Source organism: Petaurus breviceps, unplaced genomic scaffold, assembly GCF_028583685.1.
Source record: "Petaurus breviceps papuanus isolate PSGF00001 unplaced genomic scaffold, PetGlider_PUasm1.0 90444, whole genome shotgun sequence".
NCBI classification, from domain to species: Eukaryota; Metazoa; Chordata; class Mammalia; order Diprotodontia; family Petauridae; genus Petaurus; species Petaurus breviceps.
The window spans coordinates 1,348,113-1,371,744 of NW_027187256.1; the positions used below are offsets into that span (position 1 = coordinate 1,348,113).

The 23,632-nt window shown below is 38.1% G+C and overlaps 3 protein-coding genes and 1 pseudogene across 3 annotated transcripts in view; 3 read left to right on the plus strand and 1 right to left on the minus strand.

The window, feature by feature from the left end:
* Positions 1 to 23,632, plus strand: part of LOC138177722 (hemoglobin subunit beta) — a 297,632-nt gene that overhangs the window by 25,787 nt on the left and 248,213 nt on the right. The window lies entirely within an intron of this gene.
* The window catches only part of LOC138177723 (hemoglobin subunit epsilon), a 277,438-nt gene that overhangs the window by 25,780 nt on the left and 228,026 nt on the right, over positions 1 to 23,632 (plus strand). The window lies entirely within an intron of this gene.
* On the plus strand, positions 9,134 to 9,873 carry LOC138177764 (olfactory receptor 51I2-like; annotated as a pseudogene).
* LOC138177623 (olfactory receptor 51I2-like) lies at positions 15,353 to 16,622 on the minus strand. The gene has a single exon (XM_069108838.1). The coding sequence runs from the start codon at positions 16,295 to 16,297 to the stop codon at positions 15,353 to 15,355; it is 945 nt and encodes a 314-aa protein (XP_068964939.1). The 5' UTR covers positions 16,298 to 16,622.

The following is a 23,632-nucleotide window of genomic DNA, read 5'->3' on the forward strand; positions in this document are numbered from 1 at the left end:
TCTGGGATGAGGCCAACATGTAGAATAGTTGGCTATCTCTGTATTATCCCTATCCTCAGCCTATTATACTAGAGGCTTTAAGGAACTTCCTCTTGGGTAAGATTTGAGACTCTCTTGGCTAAACTGTGTTATCTAGATTCTAATGGGAGAGCTCATTCACTCTAAGTTGTCTGGTATATATTCTCCTATATATTGTTCCTCTATTTTTTTCATGTTATTAACTTGAATAAATGGGTTTACTGGCTATTTGCTACATGTGTGTTCATTGTGGAACTGGTATTTGGTGGGAAGGGAGTCGTATTAAATATAGAGGCAGGACACTCCTTCCTTTGTCTGGAAAGAGCAATGAATAGAGGGAAATTTGAATTTAAAATTTACTTTCACTAGACTTCCTTGGGGAAAGATTGGAAAGGGTGGGGTAGATGCCAAAAATAAATATTTTTGCCTACATATGGGCAACATCTACACAGATATATCTGGGAAACATAACACACATGAGCAAAAACACAATAGCACCCACACACCACTTCTATTAGACTAGATTTTGTCTTATTTTTTCCTATTCCTCATTTCCTTTTTTTAAAAAAAGTTTCTATTATATATATATATATATATATATATATATATGCATTTATATGTAAATATAGTGTGTGCCTGAGGTTAAGATATTTAACTTTTATGAGTGGCTAAGTTTAGGGAAAGAATAGAATAAATGAGGATAGAATTTTATTTTTTTAAGCTAATTGTAAAGTGCAATTCTAGGAAGCGTTTTAGGATTAAGTAAATATAGATTTAGAAAAGCATTGGTGATATGGTTAGAATTACTATTAGAAAGTTATACTTTTAATATTTTAAAGTTAGATTTTTATATCTAAATTGACTGTTAACTGGTATCAGATACAGAGGATATTTTTCTGGAAAATTACATGGGATATTTTCTCTTGCTAATAGATTTTAGGTGTCAGAAATGTGCCCCATTATCCACATTTGTACACTAGAATATATCACAGGTTTCCTTTAAAAATGCCAGGTAATATTCAGGACTATTGAAGAATAAAAGAAACATCAACAAGGCAGGATAGCTTGCTCCAATTTAAAACCAATACTGGAGTCACCAATTCCAACAATGCCAGTACCTATGAGGAAGCACACCTTGAAAAATGCTTCATGATATCCCCCTTTATTAAAGAGCATCATTCATCTTGTACCATGCCTCTTCAGGAAGATGCCCAGACAACCATGGGGGTTCAATAGCCAAGGGTCACACATTGGTTCAGAAATAGTGTCTGTGAGAACAAAAAAATTGATATAAATGAACTCCTTCTTTTTGGTGGTTCAGATAAAGTGTTCTTAGAGAGTAGTATGATCAGATTAGAAGTAAATATGGCACAGACTAGTTCTCTAAGAAAACAAAAAGGACGTAATAAGATTAGTTAGAACTCTTGATTTGGATATTACTCATATATTGTAACTGATTTAGCCGAGGCACCATTAAATAGGGAATCCAATGACAATTAAAAATGATGAAAAATCCATAAGTAATTATATTAATCCATGTATACTGGATTTTATTTTGTATCCCCAACACTCAGCATAGTCCCTGGTACATAGTAGATGCAAAACAAATGTTTGTTGACTTACACCAAGCTAAGGCATTATCATGTCAACTACCAGCATTTTGGGGAGAAAGTAAGACTGAGAGAGCAAAAGGAACCTAGGTAGATCTCCTGATTCGTAACCCATCTAGGGCTATTCATTTTTTCTTCTTTTATTCAATTAAATTTTATGTTTATTTATAATTTACATAATTCATTTCCACAAGATTTTGAGTTACAAATTTTCTCCCTTTCTCCTAACCACCACCACAAAACAGTGATCCCACTGTATACCCCCACCCCAATCTGCTCTCTCCTGTATCCTCAACCAGCCCCCCTCCGACTTTCCAGTAGGGTAAGATGAATTTATATACCCCAGTGCCAATTTGTCTTCTTTCCCAGTTACATGTAAAAATAACAATAATTATTTTTTTTAAATATTTGATTTTAAAACTTTGAATTACAGATTCTTTCCCTTCCTCCCTTGTCACCCACCCTTACAGGAAAGATAAGCAATTCAATATAGTTTGTACATGTGTAGCTATGTAAAACATTTCCATAGTGGATATTTTATGAAAGATTGACTACATTTCCCCTCCATCCTATCTCACCCCCCTCACTTGTTCTATCCTCTGCTTTGACCCTGTCCCTTCTCAAAATCTGTGCTTCCAACTTCCTTCTCCCCCAACCTGCCTGCCCCTGTGTGATCCCCCTTCCCATCCCCTTCCCAGCTACTCTCCTGCAGGACTAGATAACTAGATATATACACACACTCACATATGTATTCGTACTCCCATATAACCTCCTATATAGACACATATGTATGTATACATATATATGTACATATTTATATTCCCTTTACCTATTCTCAAACTGAGAAAAGTTTCATAACTTACAATTATCATTTTTCCATATAGGAATGTAAATAGTTCAACGCTGATAAATTCCTTATGATTTCTTTTCACTGTTCACCTTCTCATGCTTCTTGTATCTGAATGTCAAATTTTCTATTCAACTCTGGTTTTTTCATCAAGAAAGCTTGAAAGTCCTCAATTTCATTGAATGACCATATTTTCCCCTGAAACATGATACCCTTTTTTGCTGGGTATGTGATTCTTGGTTTTAATTCCAGCTCCTTTGACCTCTGAAATGTCATATTCCAAGCCCTTTGATCTCTCTACATAGAAGCTGCCAGGTCTTGTTTTATCCTGATTGTGTTTCCACAATATTCAAATTCTTACATCTTGGCTGCTTGTAATATTTTCTCCTTGATCTGGGAACTCCAGAGACTGGCTATAGTATTCCTAGGAGTTTTCTTTTGGGGATCTTTTTCAAGAGGTGATGGGTGGATTCTTTTAACCTCTATTTTGCCCTCTAGTTCTAAAACATCAGGGAAATTTTCCTTGAGAATTTTTTAAACGATGATTTCTAGGTTCTTTTATTGATCATGGCTTTCAGGTAGTCCAATAATTTTTAAATTAGATCTCCTGGATCTATTTCCAGGTCAGTGGTTTTTCCAATGAGATATTTCACATTGCCTTCTATTTTTTCATTTGTTTGGATCTGTTTAATAGTGTCTTGGCTTCTCATGAATTCATAAGCTTCCATTTGCTCCAATCTAATTCTGAAGGAATCCTTCTCTTCAGTGAGCTTTTGAGATTCTTTTTCCATCTGGCAAATTTGACTTTTTAAGGCATTTTTCTCCTCATTGCCTTTTTGAGCCTCTTTTGCCATTTGAGTTAGTCTATTTTTTAAGGTATTATTTTCTTCAGTCAGGTTGTTGACTTTCTTTTCATGATTTTCTTGCATCATTCTCATTTCTTTTCCCAATTTTTCCTCCACTTCTCTTATTTGGTTTTCAAAATCTTTGTTAAGCTCCTCTATGGCTTGTAACAAGTACATAATTTTCTTGGAAGCTTTTGGTGCAGGAATTCTGACATCATTGTCTTCTTCCTATTCCATGATTTGATCCTTTTTGTTGCCAATAAAGGAATCCAAAGTTGGATTCCTGTGCTTGCTTTGCTTCCTTTCCATGCTCATGTTGCCACTCAATTACTTAACTTTTGAGTTTTTTGCCACAGTAGAAGTCTATTTCCAGAGAGGAGAGCTTTGTCCAAAATTACTGGGGTTTTCACAGCTGCCATAGCTATTAGTTGGGTGCCCTCTCTGAGGCCTCCACTGGCAATGACATCTGATCATGTATCCCAGGACCTCCACTCTGGACAGAGATCCAGATCCAAGCAAGTTAAAGCAAGAGCAATTGCCCCTCAGACTGGTCGCTTGGTCACCCTACAATCTGCAGGCCAGGAGCTCTGAAGCAGCCATGCCTCAGTGATTTCTCCCTCTAGGGGGGTAGAAGCTGGACCACACTCCAGCACCCCCTGTTCCCACAAAGTCCACACTGACCTCTCACTTTGTCTTTGGTATTTATGAGTTGATAATTCTGGAAACCATCACAGCTGCTGGTGATCCATTCTCCAGACTTCCCTCTAACCATAGCTGGTTGGGGCACCCTGAGTCTAAAACCACAGATTCAAGTGGGGCTGGGCTCTGCTCTCAGCAAGCTTCAATGGACCCTTCTTAGCCTGCTGGGGTCCCTTCAGTGGGAGGTTTGTTTTTCTCTGTCACTTTGTCAGTTCTGTAGCCCTAAAGTTTATTTAGAATCATTTTTACAGGTATTTGAGGTGGTTATGTAGGGAGCATACCAAGTTTTCCTGCTTCTATGCCACCATCTTGGCTCACTAGGGCTATTCCTTTTCCCACCTCCCTCCCCAAGTGTTACTAACTCCACCATGAAATTGCCTTGTATTTATTTTGTAAATATTTTTGATATATTTCTAATCTGTTGAAAAAGACATTAATATTAACTCCTTGAAGTCAAGGACTGCTTTATTGGGATTTTTTTACTTCTAGTACTTAAAAGTGCTGAGAAATTCTCTTGTTGATTGATTAAGTGATCTTTCATTCATTCGGATTCATTCTTCACAAGAGTCCGAAGTTTTGGGTTTCCCTCTGAGCTAGTCTCCTCTATCACTCCCAAGATAACTTTCACTAAATGTCAGGAGGAGTCAGGAATAGAACCTGGGTGGGTTGGTATGATAGAATCTCTAAAAGAGCAACTTGGTGTAGCACAAAGGCATGGCACTGGGGGTAAGAAAGGCCAGGATTCATTTCTTGAATCTGCTCCTACTTAGCTGCATGTTTTGGGGGCATTACATTCCTCCTATATTGGTCTAGATCAGAGTTCTCATTTTTTTTAATCTTAGTACCACTTTACAGTCTTAAAAATTATTGAGCTCCCATACAAAAAAGCTGTTGCTTGTGTGTATTATATCTATTGAGAGTACCTGTATTAGAAATAAAAAAAAAAATCTTAGTATTATTGTCAAAATAGTTCTGAACTTTTGGACAAACTAAAAGGGTCTTGAAAACCCTCAACACCCAGAAATATTTTGAGAAGCCCTGCTCTATCTAGATGTTCCCAAGGTGCCACCCCATTCTGATGTAGAATGCATCTATTAATTTTCTACTTTTGTGGCCACTGCCCTACATTTCTGCTGGCAAATCACATCTTCACTTTGAGACATCGAGGACCCAGCAACAAAAACTAATTTTCTGTGGAAAGTATTTCCTGGCACCATCTGAATCCTTGCCTATCAAGCCACAAGCCCTCTCCTTCCCATGAACTTACCAGCAATGCACCAAAGTCATAGATGAGGTACATGGGTGTGGCACATTTTGACTCTGGCAAAGTGTGTCTTCTTTAAACCTCTAAACTCTGCTCAGGCAGTTGAAAAATGGGCATCTATGATATGTTTATTATGTGTTTCATCCCTGTGTTAAGGAACAGAAATATCAAGAAAGATAAAAACACAGTCTCTATCCTCAAGGAGCTCATGTTCTAATGGAGAAGACAGAATGCAAATAAACACATACACACAAGATAACTACAATGTCAATGTAAGGTAATTTCATAGGGAATGTGGCTGGCAGTAGGGTCTACTATGTGTGTGTGGTAGGGAGGCAGAGAGAGACTGGGAAGGATTTCTTCTAAAAGGTGGGATTTAGGCTGTCTTCAAGGAGACTAGGGAAGCCTGGAGACTGAGGTGAAGTGGGAGAGCATTCCAGGCACTGGTGACTGCAATGAATAAAATGTTCAAGAGACATCATTTCTGGGTAATTAATCAATTGATTAATTATGCTGGTAGATAATTAATAAAGGGGCGAGTCAGTGGCATTTGAAAATGCCAAAGACCCCCTCATGCAACACATTCAACCCTTATGTGCCCTTGGAAGCATCAGTTTTCCTGAGATTATTGTGATTGGCTAGCAATTAATGAGAAGAATTAATATTATAATGAGAGGTAGAACAATTCTAATGATGGTTGAGGGATGTAACTTTTATCATTCTTACTTCCAGACCACTTCCCAACACCCTCAACCAAGGATAACCTAGACATAGTTTCTTACCCCACTCCCTCACCAGAGCCTGCCTGAGCGAAACAAAATGGCCCAGAATTCACCTTAGATTTAATTCTGTATAAGGTTCTCTAGTTGAGTGGGGACTCCCAACCAGGATCTAAAAGCACGGGGATTTGGGCAATCTCATCCATCAACAATGTCCTTCAAAGACTAAAATCCTATAGGTTTCTGAAAAAAGAAAATCCTAGTCCTAGTTCAATAATTAATTATTAAAATTTGAAAGAAATAATCATTTCTCTTATGACAGTAAAAAGGCATAGAGTTAAATAAATGGAGTACTGAGGGCAAAGAATAGTAAGCAGGAAAATGTAGATGGTAGAGTTTACATGAAGGTGATTCAAGAGAAGACTGCAAAGTGCTTATTATTGTTTGATTACCATACTATACCCAGAGCACTCCTTTCTAAGAAGTCTCTCCACAACTGATTCAACCATTCTGGAGAGTAATCTGGAACTATGCCCAAAGGGCTATAAGTAATCTCATACCCTTTGACCCAGCAATACCACTTCTAGGGTTGTATCCCAAAAAGATCATAGAAGTCAGTGGAAGACCCATATGTACAAAAGTATTTATAGCAGCTCTTTTTCTGGTGGCAAATAATTGGACATGAAGTGGATGCCCATCAGTTGGGGAATGGCTAAACAAGTTGTGGTATATGAATGTAATGGAATACTATTGTGCTATAAGAAATGAGAAGCAAATGGACTTCATATTTACCTGGAGAGGTTTATATGAAGTAATGCTGAGTGAGAAGAGCAGAACCACGAGAGATTTTTACACAATTACAGACAATACATATGTGTGACGACCAACTTTGATAGACTGAACTCTTCGCAGCAATACAGGGTTATAAGTCAACTCCAAAAGACTCATGATGGATAGAGATGTCTATATTCAGAGAAAGAACTAAAAAGAACAAAGTCTATATGCAGATTGAAGCAAAGTACCTGCTCTCTATTTTTTTTCTTGTTTGGTTTTGTTTCCTCTTTCCCATTGTTCATTCCACCCGATATAATCCTTCTTTATAACCTGACTAATGTCTAATGTGGAAGTATTTGCAGATCCTATACTTGATTGTATCCCACCATGGGCGGGGGGCATGGGAGGAAGAGAGAGAAAATTTGAAACTCTAGGAATTGTGGAGTTGAATCTTGTAAACTAAAAGGAAACAAACAAATTAATAAAAACCAAAAAAATTTAAAAAAGAAAAAAGAAGTCTCTCCACAATCTAACTCTGCTTTCAGAAAAGACTCTAAGTTATTATCCAACACTAGAGATTTAATGACTGTCACTGGGCTAATGTTCCCAGAGCACTTGTGTTCCAAGCTTGAACTCTCTTGAGGAGGGAAAGATTGTCTCTCCTGAGAATTGATTCTGAAATAGTCAGAAGTAGGAGGGATATTGGGCAGAAGCCTTTCCTTTATTCCACCGATAGAGTGTCTAGTGCTGGGGGACGAAGAGAATTGTGTGTGTGTGTGTGTGTGTGTGTGTGTGTGTGTGTTCAATTGAGGTTATTAGCTGACTGTGATAAAGCTCATAGAGAACTATTAGCCATGATTTATCAATGAAGTAAGACCCTGTAGTGGGTATCTATTTGATTCAACTTGGTGATAAATTCAGTGACTCAAGATATTCAATAAAGCATTTTATACATTTAGTAAGGTGTTTAAATGTCCTTTTCCAATTAGATGCTTAGTGAAGTAAGTTCACTAAAATAGAAATTAAGAGTCCTGCATTCTAGTCTTGGTTCTACCACATACATTGGTCAAGTTGCTTTATTTCCCTCAGACTCAGTTTATTTATCTATGGTTTGTAACTAGAAGGTCTAATGGAATTATCACCACAGTTAGAGCTAATGGGCCTGGATTCCAAACTTGCTTCTGAAGCTTATTACCTTTTAGGGCCTTGTGCAAGTCACTTATCCTGCTGAGGCCTCAGTTGCCTTATCTGTAAAATGTAAGGGCTGGACTAGGCGACCTCTGAGATTTCTTCCAATTCAAAATCTATGCCTCTTTGACAATATGGTCCTCTTTCCATCTCCTCTACTTCTATAAGGAGTTCCATGTGGCTTCCAGACAGATCTGTGTCTAGGTAGATAAGGACTCTCCTTGTGCTACATTTCCCAGAATGTTTTGGGCCAAAGGGCATGATCACTGAGAATCCAGAAGGTGACTTTTCTTAGGGCTGTACATGAGAAATGTCTTTAGTCACTGAAGGTTTTAAAAGAAGAGAGATAGAGGAGGAAAAAAAAGTTGAAACTTTGGATAAAGTACAGTGGCCATGGTTGACTCCCCATGAGTTATGTCTCATCTAAGCCTGAGGGGTTGATACAGGTATTAAGCATGGGAGCCTGTGCACTTCTGATATAGTCTATGATTTCAGCCATTTGTAGAATATACCCATCTAGTGAAAAGAGACACTGCTACCCCAAGTAGTGAGGTACAAACACCATTTGTGTTCAGTTGACGAGAGTGTCCAACATTCTGGCAATCCCCTGTCCCACAGCACTGTATACTAAGGTAGTTCTGGGGAACTATGAACTCATAGTACTAAGTTATCTGGTAATCAATAACATTTTGAAGAAATTCGATTGAATTTTCCTTAAGTTTAACATTTTTATGCTATTTGTTAGAGTATTTTCTCAATATAATAATTTTTATCTTTTGATTGAATTTTTATTTTTCCACAAGATATAAAATCAAGTGATTTTATAATCCTTGCAATGAGGAAAGGGGAATGAAAGGGGACAGGAGACTTGTGACCATAAAATGCAGCAAAGTGAACCCTGTTGAGGTTTTGCAGGTGGACAAATAGCTAGGGAGTAGTTAAATTCTTTAGAGCTCTATAATTCTGAATGTCAGCCTTAATTTCCATATCTCTTGATTCTCCTCTAAAAGGGCTTTCTGATGTCTCTGTGACAGAAGATCTGACTGTGAAGATTTCCCTGGTCTTTCACCATGGGATTTTTCAATGTCTCACATACAACTGTATTCCTCCTGAAAGGGGTCTCTGGCCTAGAGAGCACGGAGCAGTGACTGGCTAGGCCCCTCTGCATGATGTACACAGTGGCTCTTGGGGGCAATATGATGATCCTGCTGGCCATGTGGGGGGAGTCCAGGCTCCATGCACCCATATACTATTTCCTGTCCATGATTTCCTTCAGTGATGTGATCGTGTCTCTGACTACACTTCCCACTGCCTTCAGAACCTTCTGCATCAATGCCAGGGCCATTGTTTTGATGCCCCCCTTACTCAAATGTTCTTCATTCACTCATTCTCCAAGATATAGAGTGGAATTCCGCTGGCCATGAGTTTTGACCTCTATGTAGCCATCTACAACCCACTGAGGTATGCCTCTGTCCTCACCAACCAGGTGATTGCTGGGATGGACCTGGCTGTGACAGCTTCACAACCCTCTTTCCCTTCCCTTTCCTCATCAAGAGGCTGCCCATTTGTAGATGTAATGTGTTCTCCAATTCTTATTGCCTTCACCCAGACATGAAGAAGTTAGCCTGTGCTGATATTACAGTCAATGGCATTTATGGAATGTTTTTGCTTTCTACCACTGGTCTGGACCTTCTCTTTATTATTCTCTCCTATGCTTCTGATCCTTTGTTCATTGATGGCTATTGCCTTCTATGAGGAGAGAATCAAGGCTATCATCACACATGTATCACACACCTATGTTGTGCTCATTTTCTACATACCTATGTACATGGGCTCACGTCAAATATATATCTCTTTGTTTCCCCTGTTCTCAACTCCATTATCTACAGTGCCAAAACAAAGGAGATAAGTCAAAGTATTTTCCCAGTGATTCACTAACTGACATGTGACCTTCTTGGATTTAGATAATTGTAGCACTCTTCTGGAAGTCATTAGTACCACTGTCGTCAACATAATCCATAAACACTGATAAGCACTTATTCTGTGTAGGATACTAGGGAAAGAAAGAATCATACAACATAGATTTTTTTGGATGAGCTTTTAGTTTAATAGAGAAGGCAGGATATATATATATATATGTATATATATATATATATATATATATATGCTTAGCCATACAAGGGTGCATAAAAAAATGTCATATTAGTGATACAAAAAAAGTGTTTCAGGTCTTCAGAGAAAGAATGCTAGAGGAAGACCTTCTGAAGATGTAGAGGACTTGACCACTATCACCATCATCATCATCATCATCATCATAATCACTATCAGCTATCAAAATCACCATGACATAAATACCACAATCTTTCTCATAGTGTATATAGCAAGTGTTGAAACTAAGAGATTGTCTCAGGAGAATTGTCACTTGACATGCATTTAGAACAGGTACAACATCTTTAGTTCCCATTGCAAATAAAGATGTGTTCAATGAATCTTTGATTAGAATGATGAATGACAGATCTATTGTTCTCCATTATAGCAAGTGATTTAATTTTCTTCTCTTGCTATGTATATATGATGCATGTGACTAAATATGCAATTATGTAAGTAGGAGTATATCCTGTTCTTCCACTAGATTCTAAATTGTGTTCTATCTATCCATATTATAGGTAGTTAGCTAGGCATACTTCATGTAGTTATTTCTCTTTTTCAAATTACTTTTCCATTTGTGCTAATACAAGCAAGTGATTTATGCATATGTTTACCTGGCTGTTCAGAAGAAAAAGAGGAAGAATTCCACCTTGCCTACCGGCCTAGGGTTGAATGTACATTCTAGACAAAGGCTTAATATGACGTGAGCATAGGGCATGAAGTTCAATATTGTGAGTCCTTTAGAGATTTACCAGTCACTACTGTAATAAGTGAACTAAACCACAATCGGGACTAATCAATACTTCTCAAATGGACTTTTTTTTCCTCTGGTGAGAACATAGGTGTGGTAAGCAAAAGAAGGGAGTTACTATATTCCAAATTTTTTGAGTTAAAAATGTAGGCACCCACTCTGTCTCAGATGAATGGGACTCAGAATGGGTCCCAAATATTTTCATATCCTTTCTCTAGTGGATCCATTAAAGGATTCAACCTTTGTAATTAGTGTGCTGAAGAGTTACTTTCTGTTTGACTTCTTTTATCCCATACCTGTACAATTACTATCACTTATAGAGATGATCACCTCATTCATTGATATCACAATTAGCTCCTGTATCACTAAGTTGTTAACAAGACAATACAGAAAATAGGATCAGAATTGAGTTTACAATGCTAAACCTTAGAATCTGCTATTTCTAAAACACTAAACCACTTCTTTCAGGTACCTTCACCTTGTTTTTTTTGCAGGTGGGAAGGCAGGGCAGTTGGGGTTAAGTAACTACTAGCCCAAGGTCAGTTTTCTGTTAAGTTTCGGAATCCAGATTTGCACTCAAGGTACTCCTGACTCCAGGGTTGGTGTTCCACTCACTGCACCACCTAGCCACTCCAGGCACCTTCACCTTGTGCCCATGCCTTTCTTGTAGCTGGTTGGGAATAATGAAATGCTTTCCATAGTTTTAAGAAAGACAAACACATCTTGCTTTGTTTGTTTGTTTGCTTGTCTGAATTCTGAAGAGTTCCAAGAACAAGAAACAATAGAATTATTCTATAACATAAGCAATTATAATATCCACCTTGGTCTTTAATATGACTATTTAAAAAACCCAACATGTGCCTCACATTACTTTTCTCCTCTCCATTAGCTCTGTGTCTGACTCTGTGGAAATTATACAGAGGTCTTCTCATGTTGGAAGTTTGTTCCACTTCTGGACTCCTCAAACTAGCATCACCTTCTGCCCAGGGTCCTTCCTCAGACTGGTTGCTTGCTCCCAGGACCTTCATTTTAATAAAGTGACCAGGCTAGTCATGTCTTCCTTCCTCTCCAGGCTCCACTCCTGACTCTTCAGACTTTCTTTACCAAGTTCCCAAATGGATACCTTCTCCTCCCTCTCTAAACCCTTACTTTATGGGTTGCCTTTCCTCGTTAGAATGTAAGCTCCTTGAGGATAGGGAACAATTTTTACTTATATTTTCATTCCCAATGCTTAACACAGTGCCTAGAACGTAGTAATTCATGCTTGTTGACTTGACTACAATCTAGAGCTGGAAAGGAAATGGAGAAAGGCTATGGGGCCTGGCCTTAAGACCTGCCTCACTTCTGCCTCAGAAATCCTTGATGCCTCCATTTCTCCTTCCCCTCCCTGGTGCCAGAGCAGCCTCAAAGTTCTTTGAAGGCACAGAGCTCAATGTTCCTGTGCTGGTAATAGTTCCACATAGCTAGTCTCTGAGACTTTGCAGCTCATGAAGCTTTTCCCAGTATTGTGCAACAATCGATTTAAATACATAAATTTTATAATACTTCGGTTGTATATTTTATTAGTTATTTACATACTTTTTGAAAAGGAAAAACACCTTACATTAATTATTTCATTTTAGCCTCCACAAAACTCTGTGAGGTATTTATTATTCCGAGTTAATAGATGTCTCAGAGATGTATAAATTTTGACTTGCATGTAAATTGAATTTAAATGAGGCAGAGTGGGAAGAGGTCATCAGCCTCACCCTCCCTTCCAGAGTCATCAAAGTCCATTGGCAGGGCAACAGTCAAGATGACTGGTGATGGTTCAGGATACAGTGCATGACCCCTTGGCATCCTCGATGACTGACAAAGCTCTAAGTATTTCAAAGCTCCTGCTTCAGCTGCCTTCATATCACATTGGAACAAATTATTCTTATCTGGGATTCCATCCACTACCCCAGGAAAAGTTTTCATATGGTTGGGGGTAGACAGTCTCCCTATATCATCATTGGGTTTGAGGTCTGTCGCTTACCCCCAACTGGGTTTAGTTAATCTGCAGAAACAGCTTTACTAGAGTGTGGCTGGTGCACATGCTGCATTTCCTTGGAGCTACAGGTGAGCTTTGGGTAGCAGGTGGATAGGAAAGGTAGAAAGCAGCTCTGAAAAGGGCTCAGCAAGCCCTCACACCAGAGATGCTAGTCCTCCTGAACACTCCAGAGATGTATAATATTTCATTCATGGCCAAACAATTAAGAGTTTTTAGTGTTAGAGACAGATTAAAATCCTGGTCTTTCAGACTCCAAGTCCAATACTCTACTCACCCCATATATATTACTGTATTTATGCCTATTTTATGTACCTGGGTTTATAACTGTAAGAATGGTGGTTGGGTGGCATTGATGTGGAGGGTTTAGTTGGACTGCAGACACTCCTTATCACTGCCTTCTTTTCTCTTCCCCTTTTAGTCTACAGATTTTATCAAACCACATCATGATGCTATAAGTGTGTCATAGGCTTCTTTCTTAGCTTAGGTCTCTCAGCTCCATGTGGTCAGGTACTCAATAAGCATTTTTAATTGCCTACTATAAGCCTTCTATTACTTTACAAAGTTTCTAGTCTAGGAAAAGTCAGGAGTATAATTGCAGTAGTTCAGAGGTCTCAATTAAGAAAAGTTCCTGATGTTTACATAAAGGTTTGGCTCTGTAGCGATTCAAATTTATGTTTATCAATAAATAACCCATGACCCCTTAATAATGGATAAAGCAGATTTCAGGTTATGGAAATGTTTGGGTGAATAAGGCAGCAAATATTTCATAGAGTGTATTAACAGATAAGTATCATGAGGGAGAGTTGGGGAAGGAGCAGACCTGTCTTTAGAACTTCCCTTCAATCCTTGAAGAGGAGGGTATTACTGGTGTATTCTATCTAAGGCTCCTTGGCTCCTTCCTTGGCTTCTACAGGAAGCAATGGTCCTCCTTAATTTCTCCCTTTTCTACCACAGCTCAGGCCTACTTTCTCTTTCAACTTTTCCTTATTTCCCCTGTACCAGGATGTTTCTGGCTAAGCTTTCTAAGGCTTTGGCAGGACTGGGAGGATTGACCCTTTGTTCCTGAAAGTAAGCTATTGATATCTCCTTTCTTCTAGCAATCACCATAATGTCTGGCACATGGTAGACACTTAGTAAATGTTTATTGATTGACTGATTGGTTGATTCTTCTTAGTCACTTTGTTTACTGATTGTGTATATCTCTTTAGGAACTCTGGGGTATTACTTAATTTTATTTTAATTTTTATTAATTAATTCATTTTTAGTTTTCAACATTCAGGTCCACAAGATTTTGAGTTCCAAAATTTCTACCCATTTCTCCCTTCTCCACCCCAAGACAGCATGTATTCTGATTACCACTTCTCCCAATCTGCACCCCCCCCTTATTTTATCCCCTACCCTTCCATTTTCCTGTAGGGGAAGATAGATTTTTATACTCCATTGCCTGCATATATTATTTCTCAGTCACATATAAAAACAATTTTTAATATTCTTTTTTAAAACTTTGAATTCCAAATACTCCCACTTCTTCCCTCCCCACCCACCATCATTGGGCAGGCAAGCCATTCAATACAGGTTACAAATATGTAGTCATTCAAAACACTTCCATAGCAGTCATGTTGATAAAGACTAACTATATTTCCGTCCATCCTATCCTAACCCCCCCATTCATTCTATTCTCTCCTTTGACCCTGTCCCTCCTCAAAAGGGGTTGCTTCTGACTACCCCTCCTCCAATGTGCTTTCCCTTCTATCATCCCCCCTTCTCATGTCCTTCCCCCCTACTTTCCTATAAGATAGAATTCCATGCCGTATGACTTTATTCAGCCACCTATTTCAAGGATCTCCATAGTGCCCAATTGCTCTCAAGACTAATAAGGGAATGCTTGTCCATTTCAACTATAAATCCCAAGATGTGATTAAGTCCTCCAATTCCTGTCACAAAGATGATATTTGGAAGCTTGAACTTGAATAGTTATTCTCTTTTTGCATAAAATAAAAAAAAAGTTTTTCATGAATGCAATTTCTTTGAAACCAAGTCCTTGCCCAGGAACTTCCCTACTGGGAACTTTAATTATATAAGAAAATACAATCTGGTCTATGATATAATTCACATTGTGACCATTTCTAAGATTAATTTGCTGTAAAATGCCAAACTGTGGTAAAACTCATGATACAAAAAAAGTGGAATCTAGTGGAAATAAGTGAAAGAGGGTATGACTTGGTGAGTCATAGTATGAAAGGTCTGTTTGCTCATAACATGATGCCATGATCCATATTCTCCAAAAAACCCCAACAAATCTCAGTATATTAGATTTTACCCAAATGACAGCTACTAGTGTCATTATGTAAATCTTATAAAACAAACACTTGAACTCACAGTGATCTCGATGAGATGATGCTGTGTGTGGCTAGTGGTTTTTTTTCTTCTTCTTTTTTTTTTCGTAGCTTCTACTGTTCAGAGTTTAGTAACAGAGAATAACCTGATGAGCCTCCTACGGATCTCCTTTGTCTTGACGGAATAGATGACAGGATTGAGCATGGGGGGGACAAAGAGGTAGACAAGAGACATGAGTGTTAACACATATGGTGGTGCATATTTCCCATAGCGGTGTACCATGGATACACCCAACATCGGCACGTAGAAGATTAGTACTGCGCATATGTGAGACACACAAGTGTTAAGTGTTTTAAGCCGCTCTTCTTGGGAGGCAATGGCCAGCACAGAGTGGAGGATGAGAATGTAGGAGAGGAGGATGAGCATAGAATCCAGGACAAAGGTAGCGATGACAATGCACAGACCATAGATGTTATTGATAGTGATGTCTCCACATGGCAGACGGATCAGGTCTGGGTGCAGACAGTAAGCATGGGACAAGATGTTGGCTTTGCAGAAGGGCAGACGCTTCAGGAGGAAAGGCATTGGAAAAACCACACAGAAACTTCGAATACCAATGAACAGACTCATTTTTGCAACTCGAGCATCAGTGAGAATGGTAGAATACCTCAGTGGGTTGCAAATGGCCACATAACGATCAAAACTCATGGCCAGTAGGATCCCAGACTCCATGAAAGAGAAAAGGTGGATGAAGAACATCTGTGCCATACAGGCATCAAAGGTAATCTCCTGGGTATGGAAGCAGAAAGAAGCTAACACTGAGGGTAGTGTGGATAAGGACACACCAATGTCATTGACTGAAAGCAGGGACAAGAAATAGTACATGGGTTTGTGCAGACTTTGCTCCTCTTTAACAATGAAGAGAATTAGGCTATTTCCCACAATGGATATACCATAGAGGACTCCAAGTAGCAGGAACATCCAGTGTTGGGAGTCTTCAAGCCCTGGGAAGCCAGTCAGAGTGAAGGGAGGTAACTCTATGTCATTAGTGGAAGAGTTCCCCATGCTGGGAGTTTTGTTCAGGCTGTATAGTCAAATTTCATGGAAAGGAAAGGAAGGGTTAGGTCATTTTTGATCAAATCCCTCAGTATGACATTTAAGACCACCATAATCTAAAACTACTCTATTCACAGTTATATGTCATTCTGTTGCTCAGCATATACCTTCTATTCCAGTGAGGTAGATCTCCTCAAGTTTCTCCTATCTTTCACTCCTTACTAATACTTAAAATAACTTCCCTTAGCCTTTCAGTTAATCCTTGTTAATTCCCTTCTTTAAGGTAGATTTACAACTCAACTTATATAGCAAGTCTTTCTTGTTAACCATAACTAACCACTGTTTGGTTAGTTTTGGCCTTCCTGTTTGATAATAGTAAATGATAACAATATTAAATTATTAGTAGAGTGCATCACCTATATCCTCACATTCCCTAATTCCCTCATTCGCTACTATACCTCCTTTGCAGTACAAATAAATACTCAAGAACAGGGAGCAGCAAATTCTTAATTTGTCCCCCTCCCTTTTCTCTACATTCTTTGTCCTCTTCTTTTTCATCCTCCAAGTTACCCTCACTTCTGTTTCTCCTCCTACTCTTCCTTTTTCTCCTCCTCTTCCTCCTCCTCTTTCTTCTTCTTCTCCTTCCTCCTCTGCTTTCTCCTATTTTCCTACTCCCACTCTTCCTCTTCCTCCTCTACCTCTTTTCTTACCTCCTCCTTTTCTTCATTATGTTTCCCTTCCCTCTTTCTTTTCCCTTTTCTCCTAGTTAGCACTTTATTCTTTTTCCCCTTGCCCTCCTTCTCTCTTCTCCCTGCTATTATACCTTTATTCCTTTTTTTCTCTTCCTTCTGTGCCTTTCCTCCTTCTTTCCTCTGCTTCTCCCAGATCCACCAAAAAAACCCCACAACTTGACTGTTTCCTTACTCTTTAATAGACCTTTGCCTCAAATCCTCTCTGAGGTTGAGGAGAGTGAAGGCTTCCTTTCTTTTGCAATCTCCAAAACTAGGATGTGGTAAGAAAAAAAAAACTCTTTAGCAAACTGAGTTAGTTATGTCTAAAAAGCTTTAATCATAAACTCATGAGAAATAGCCTCAAAAGTAACATTCAGAAAATATAGTTATTGAATTTCAGAGGTGGACTCATAGAATCTCAGAATTTTAGAGCTGGAAAAGACCTTAGTAACTACTTAAGCCATAGCTCCAAATGGATCTCTTCTTCACCATATTTGAAAAGTAATCATCCAAGTATCACTTGAAGATGCCTAATTAAGAGAACCCTATTAACTCCAGCAGTTTTTTGATAACCTGAATAATGAAATTTTTCCTTACATCAAGCATTATGTCTTCCATACATTATTCGTTCTTTCCTGGGCTAAGTCAACCAAAGAAAATGTCTCTTCTACATGACAACCAGTCTTTTGATCATTTTAAGAAAGATATCATGCCTAGGTTTTCCCTTCTCTAGATAAACACCTCTAGATTTTAAACTGAACCATCCACGGCCTGAACTTGAGACCATCTTGGTTATGTTTTTCAAGACACAATATATAGCATTAATGTTTTAGTAAGCTATGATGGAGAGAGTTGAACACGGTACTCATGATATAATCTATCTAGTGAACAGGAGTATCATCCCCTTCTTCTGACTATACTATGCCTCTTGTATGTAAGCTACAATCACATTTACTTTCTTGGTTCTGGTCTCACACTGTTGACTAATATTTCACTTGAAGTTTACGAAAACCTCAGGTTGTTTTCATATGAAATGCTGTTTAACAATGCTTAATTCATATGATATTTGTGAAGTTTTTCTAAAGTGTGAAATTATTTCCCCCATTAATTTATTCATCTTTATTTATTTATTATCTTTATGCTTATCTTGTTTTATTTGGATTATAATTTTTGTCCATCAAATTTTGTTTTGGATTCTGACTGTTATGCATACAGGTTATCAAAAAACTGCTGCAGTTAATGGGGTTCTCCTCATTAGGCATCTTCAAGTGATACTTGGATGATTACTTTTCAAATCCTTTATCTTTTTCTGCTTTGTGTCACCCACACAATGGATAAACATTTCATTTATGCTTTTATCTATGACACTGATTAAAATATTAAACAGTGCAGAGCCAAACATAGATTCATGGATCACTCCACTGGAGACCACTGTTCATGTGGACTTATCCAACAGCCTCTTCATGGATTTCCTTGTGTCAAATCTCTTTCCACTACAATTCCTTCCTCTACTTAGTTATCAAAGTGATTTTCCTAAAACTCATTTCTAACTAGGCCATTGTTCTCATTAAATTCCACAGGTCACCCATTACCTCTAGAACACAGATTCTTAACATTTTTTTTTTCATTCACAGAACCTTTTGGTACTCTAGTCAAGCCTACCAACCATTCTCTGAATAACTTTTTTAAATCCAGAAAAATGTTTTTAAAGGGGAAATACAAATAAAACCATTGATACTGGAATATAGTTAGAAAACATTTCCTAAAATAACAAGTTCATGGTGCCCAGGTTAAAAATGCCTGCTCTAGAATGAAATACATACTCTTGTCTTTAATTTAAAATCCTCTACAGCCTACTTCCAACTTAATTAGCACATCAATCCTTTTCTCACATTCTACAATTCACTGAAATTGATTTTATATTCCATTATGTGTGGCGAGCAACTTGAATTCATAAATGGAAGCTAAATGCACTCTATCTCCCTACTTTTCTTTTTTTTTCCTGTCTCAAGTCATTCACCTTGACAGAGAAAGCAGAAGCAAAATTAAAATTGAGCATCTCTGAGTTTTCTCTGTTGTCAGTTACCCCTTCTTTGATCCTCTTTTTTCCTCCAATATAACTCAAAACACAGAAACCTAACAATGGACAAAAAGTCTTTTGTTGTCCTTAGCTTTCTTCATCACACTCATCTCATTTTGGGCATTAGTACTCTCATCTCTTTTTTAAGTATCTATGTTCCTGGTATGTTACCTGCCCTTATTTCATTCATATGTAGAATCTATGGAGTCTTAGAAGTAATCTAGGGTAACTGGTGCATGACAAGAATCACCTCCAGAACAACCCAAGTTGGCATACAACTCCTGTTTAAATCTCCCTAAGAAAAATGACTGTTGTCATTCCAGTTTTGGACAATTATCATTGCTTCCAAGTATTTCTTATGTTGAACGGAAATCACCCTTTCTTTCTGCAACTTCCAACATTTTATTTTCCATTTCTGTCCTGTGAGGTCAAAGAGGATAAATCTAATCGCTCTTGCACAGAACAACACTTCTAATGTTTGTGGAAAGCAATCTTTTCTACCATCTCCCACCACCCCAAGTATTTTCCAAGCTCACAATTCACATTTACTTCAATGAATCCTTATATATCATGGTTGCTAACGCCCTCATTATCCTAGACATAATTCCCACCTGAATATGCTCCATTTTCTCAATAAACTTTCTCAAATATGGCACCCAGAAATGAAGAATTTCAATTGACCAAATGTACAGATTTTTCATTCCTTTAACCGCTGTTTCACCATATCTTCAAAATCTCATTCCCACCTCCTTCTCTCTCTTTCAGTATGGACATATAGTATTTCTCCATATTCATAGAATAGATAAGTTTTCATGTTCATTTCTAGGTAAGATTCAGTCTCTTTTTTCCTTTAGGTATTATTTCAACATTGTCTCTGCCTGGTTCACATGGATATCAATAGGTGCTATATTTTTGAGACTTAGAACTAAACTTTTGTTATATTCCCTTACTGGGAAAACTTTAGAAAGGGCTTTTTCATTTTTAACATGTCAACCTGGACAACTCAAAATTCTGTGAACATAGTCTATACTTGCCCTATCCTTGGCCTTTATTCCAGCTATTCCTTATCCCTGGAATACCATCATTGCCCATCCACTTTTCTCCTGGTCAACATCCAGGATTAACTTAAGGCTTAGTGCAAATGCTCCTGTACCTTTGAAGACTTCCATGACACTCTAAACAGTATGCTCACCCTCCTATGTTCTCTCATATAACTCTTTCCACTAATTATGACTTTCTTTTACATCCTTTCATGTTTTCTCCTCAAATCTATTCCTGTTTTCTCCCCTCCAATAGGTTGCAAACTCCACATGGATAGGGACCATTTCTTGTACAACTCTGAATCTCCCCTAGTGCCCAGCAAAGGACAGTACACCCAGTGAACTGAATGGAAAACTTTTGAGAAGGGAAATGATTGAAATAATTCTTTGCTAATAAAAATTCACAGTTTTATGATTCTTTGAGGTTTACAAAAAGCTTTTCTTATAAAGATAACTAGGTAGGGGTGGCCAGGTGGCTCAGCGAGTAAGAGAACTGGCTCCAGTGTCAGGATGACCTGGATCGAATCCCGGGCTCAGAAACTCAGCACCACACCTAGAAATAACTGGTCGTGTAACCTTGAGCAAGTTACTTAACCCCAATTGCTTTAAAAAAAAAAACAAAGATAACTAGTTTTTTTAATAGTATATGGACATCATTATCTCACTTTAGTATAACACATTAGAGTTCAAAAGTCCTTTCTCATAATAGGAGAGTGGTTAGTGAGAGGTAAGGGGTTTGGGGACCCAGGACTTACCTACTTCATTGAGATAGTCCTGGTAAGGAATAGAGGGTCTGCAATTGTACAAATAAACACTCTCCAGACTCTGCTGCTCCTGAGTGCCCTAAGCTTTATAAGGATGCCTCTAAGGAGTCCCCAGTCTCCACAATTACACAGGCACTTAAGGAACAGAACATGAAATAAACATGGAGGGAGGGAGGGGCCTGTGGTACCTTGGGATCTAGCAAGGAAAAACTATGGCCAGGGATTTCTTCATCTCCAATCCCAGCTAGTAGTTCCATGTCCCCCAGTGAGGTTATATACTATATCTCTGAACTATGTCCTCTTCAGAAAAGGCAGTCAGAATTAGGTCACTGATATTCAAAGAATCACAGAATTTGATGGGACCTCTGAGGACAGTTAGCTGAACCCATACCTGAAAGAGGAATTCCATCTACAATATGGAAGTGATCAGGTCACCTGTGCTTGAATACCTCTGCTGAAGGGGACCCAAAATGTCTTGATGCAGTCATTCCAGCACTGGAAAGCTGTAATTTTTTTTCTTATATTGAGATAAAAATTACCTCTGTAGTTTCTACCTATTGCCTCTCATTCTGCCCTGTGGCACCAAACAGAACAAAGTAAATACATCTTCCACTGGACAGCTCTTCTAATACTTTAATACTGTTATCATGACTCTCTAATCCACCCTTTTCCACACTAACCATTTACTTCATGAAGTTGTTCCTCCAGTTTCCTCACTATCCTAGTCACCCTCCAGTAGTCCTCTACATCTCCTGTATACAGACTTCAGCCTCTTTTTCTGAGTCCTGATTTTGAACATATATGAGAGAGATTAGACCATATTTCATAAAGCTACTGACATAACATAGAAGGCATGGTGGCTTTTATTTAGTACAATGCACCATCTTCTATAAGAATTGCATTATTAGGGGCGGCCAGGTGGCTCAGCGAGTAAGAGCACCGGCTCCAGTGTTGGGACGACCTGGAGATCGAATCCCAGGCTCAGACACTCAGCACCACACCCAGAAACAACTGGCCATGTAACCTTGAGCAAGTTACTTAACCCCGATTGCTTAAAAAAAAAAAAAATTGCATTATGGATTCATTCTTCTCCTATAAGTCAATCTCTAGAGTAAACCATGTGTTTGAATTCCTATGAAATGATTAGTAACCAAAATGTCAAAATGTTATGTGGCTGTCAGTTTCAAATTTATATTTAGTTTTAAGTAAAGAAGCAAAGAGTGAATCTATTTGTTGGCAGTTGGGTCTAGGAGAGCTGAGTTCCTGTCAGTTGAACAAGGATATACATTGTAGAGAACTAAGAGCTACTCCACAGAAATCTCAGGGCATAAATGTAAGCAAAAACCCTAAAGCATGTGTAACTGTTTGGTGAAATCACAGATTACCATCCTGGTCCACTTCGTGTATTTATTTATTTATTAAAAATTAACATTTTATTTTTCCCCAATTACTTATGAAAAGATTTTAACATTCATTTAAAAATTAATTCCAAATTCTCTAATTAGCTTTCTTCCCTCCTTTCCCCTCCCCACTGAGAAGGCAAACAATTTGATATAGGTTACAACATGTGCAGTCATGCAAAACATATTTCCAAGTTAGTCACATTGTAAAGGAAAACACATACAAAAAAAAATAAAGAAAATAAAGTAAAAGTATGCTTCCATCTGCATTGAGACTTTATCAGTTAGTTCTTTACTTGGAGGTGAATAAGCATTTTCCATCATAAGTCCTTCAGAATTATTTTGAATTATTATATTGATGAGAATAGCTAAGTCATTCATGGTTAGTCATCATACAATATTGCTGTTTCTGTATACAGGGTTATCCCCATTCTGTTCATTTCATTCTGTATCAGTCCATGTGAGTCTTTCTATCCTATCCATCATTTATTATAACACAAGAGTATTCCATTACAATGATATACAATTTGTTCAGCCATTTCCCAATTGATGACAATCCCCACCTCAATTTCCAGTTCTTTGCCACCACTAAAAGAACTGTTATGACTTTTTTTTTACATACAGGTTCTTTTCATTTTTGCTTTTTAACTCTGTGATATAGAACAGTAGTGGTATTGCTTGGTCAAAGGTATGCAAGGCTTGTCCTTTGGACATAGTTCCAAATTGCTCTACAATACAGTGGAATCAGTATAACACTTCACCAACACTGTATAACACTGTATTAGTGTCTCATTTTTCCTACATCCTCTCCAATATTTGTCATTTTTCTTCTGTCATATTAGCCAATCTGATAGGTGTGGGATGGTAACTCAGAGTTGTCTGAATTTGCATTTCTCTAATCATTAGTGATTTAGAGCATTTTTCATATAACTATAAGCTTTGAGTAATTCATCTGAAAACTGCCTTTTCTTATGTTTTGACCATTTATCAACTGAGAAATAACTCTTATTTCTATAAATTTGACCTACTTCTTTTTATATTTGAGAAATTAGGTCTTTATCAGAGAAGTTTGCTGCAAATTTTTTTCCCTGCTATGATTACTATGTATTTCCCTCCATTCTATTTTCCCAGTTTATCCTACCCTCTCTATCTTTCCTTTCACCCTGTCCATTTGCCTAACCGTCTTTCAGCTACTTCCCCCCCTCCACCCACCCATTATCACCTTCCCCTCCTAACTGCATATATGGTAAGATAGATTTCTATGCCAAAGTTATTCCCTCTCTGTAAGGGTTATGGGATTTAAAGATCTTCCATGCCCCGTTGGACTTG

Coding starts and splice junctions, on each gene's coding strand:
- LOC138177623 (XM_069108838.1), bottom strand. CDS start 16,297: ATGGGGAACTCTTCCACTAATGACATAGAGTTACCTCCCTTCACTCTG.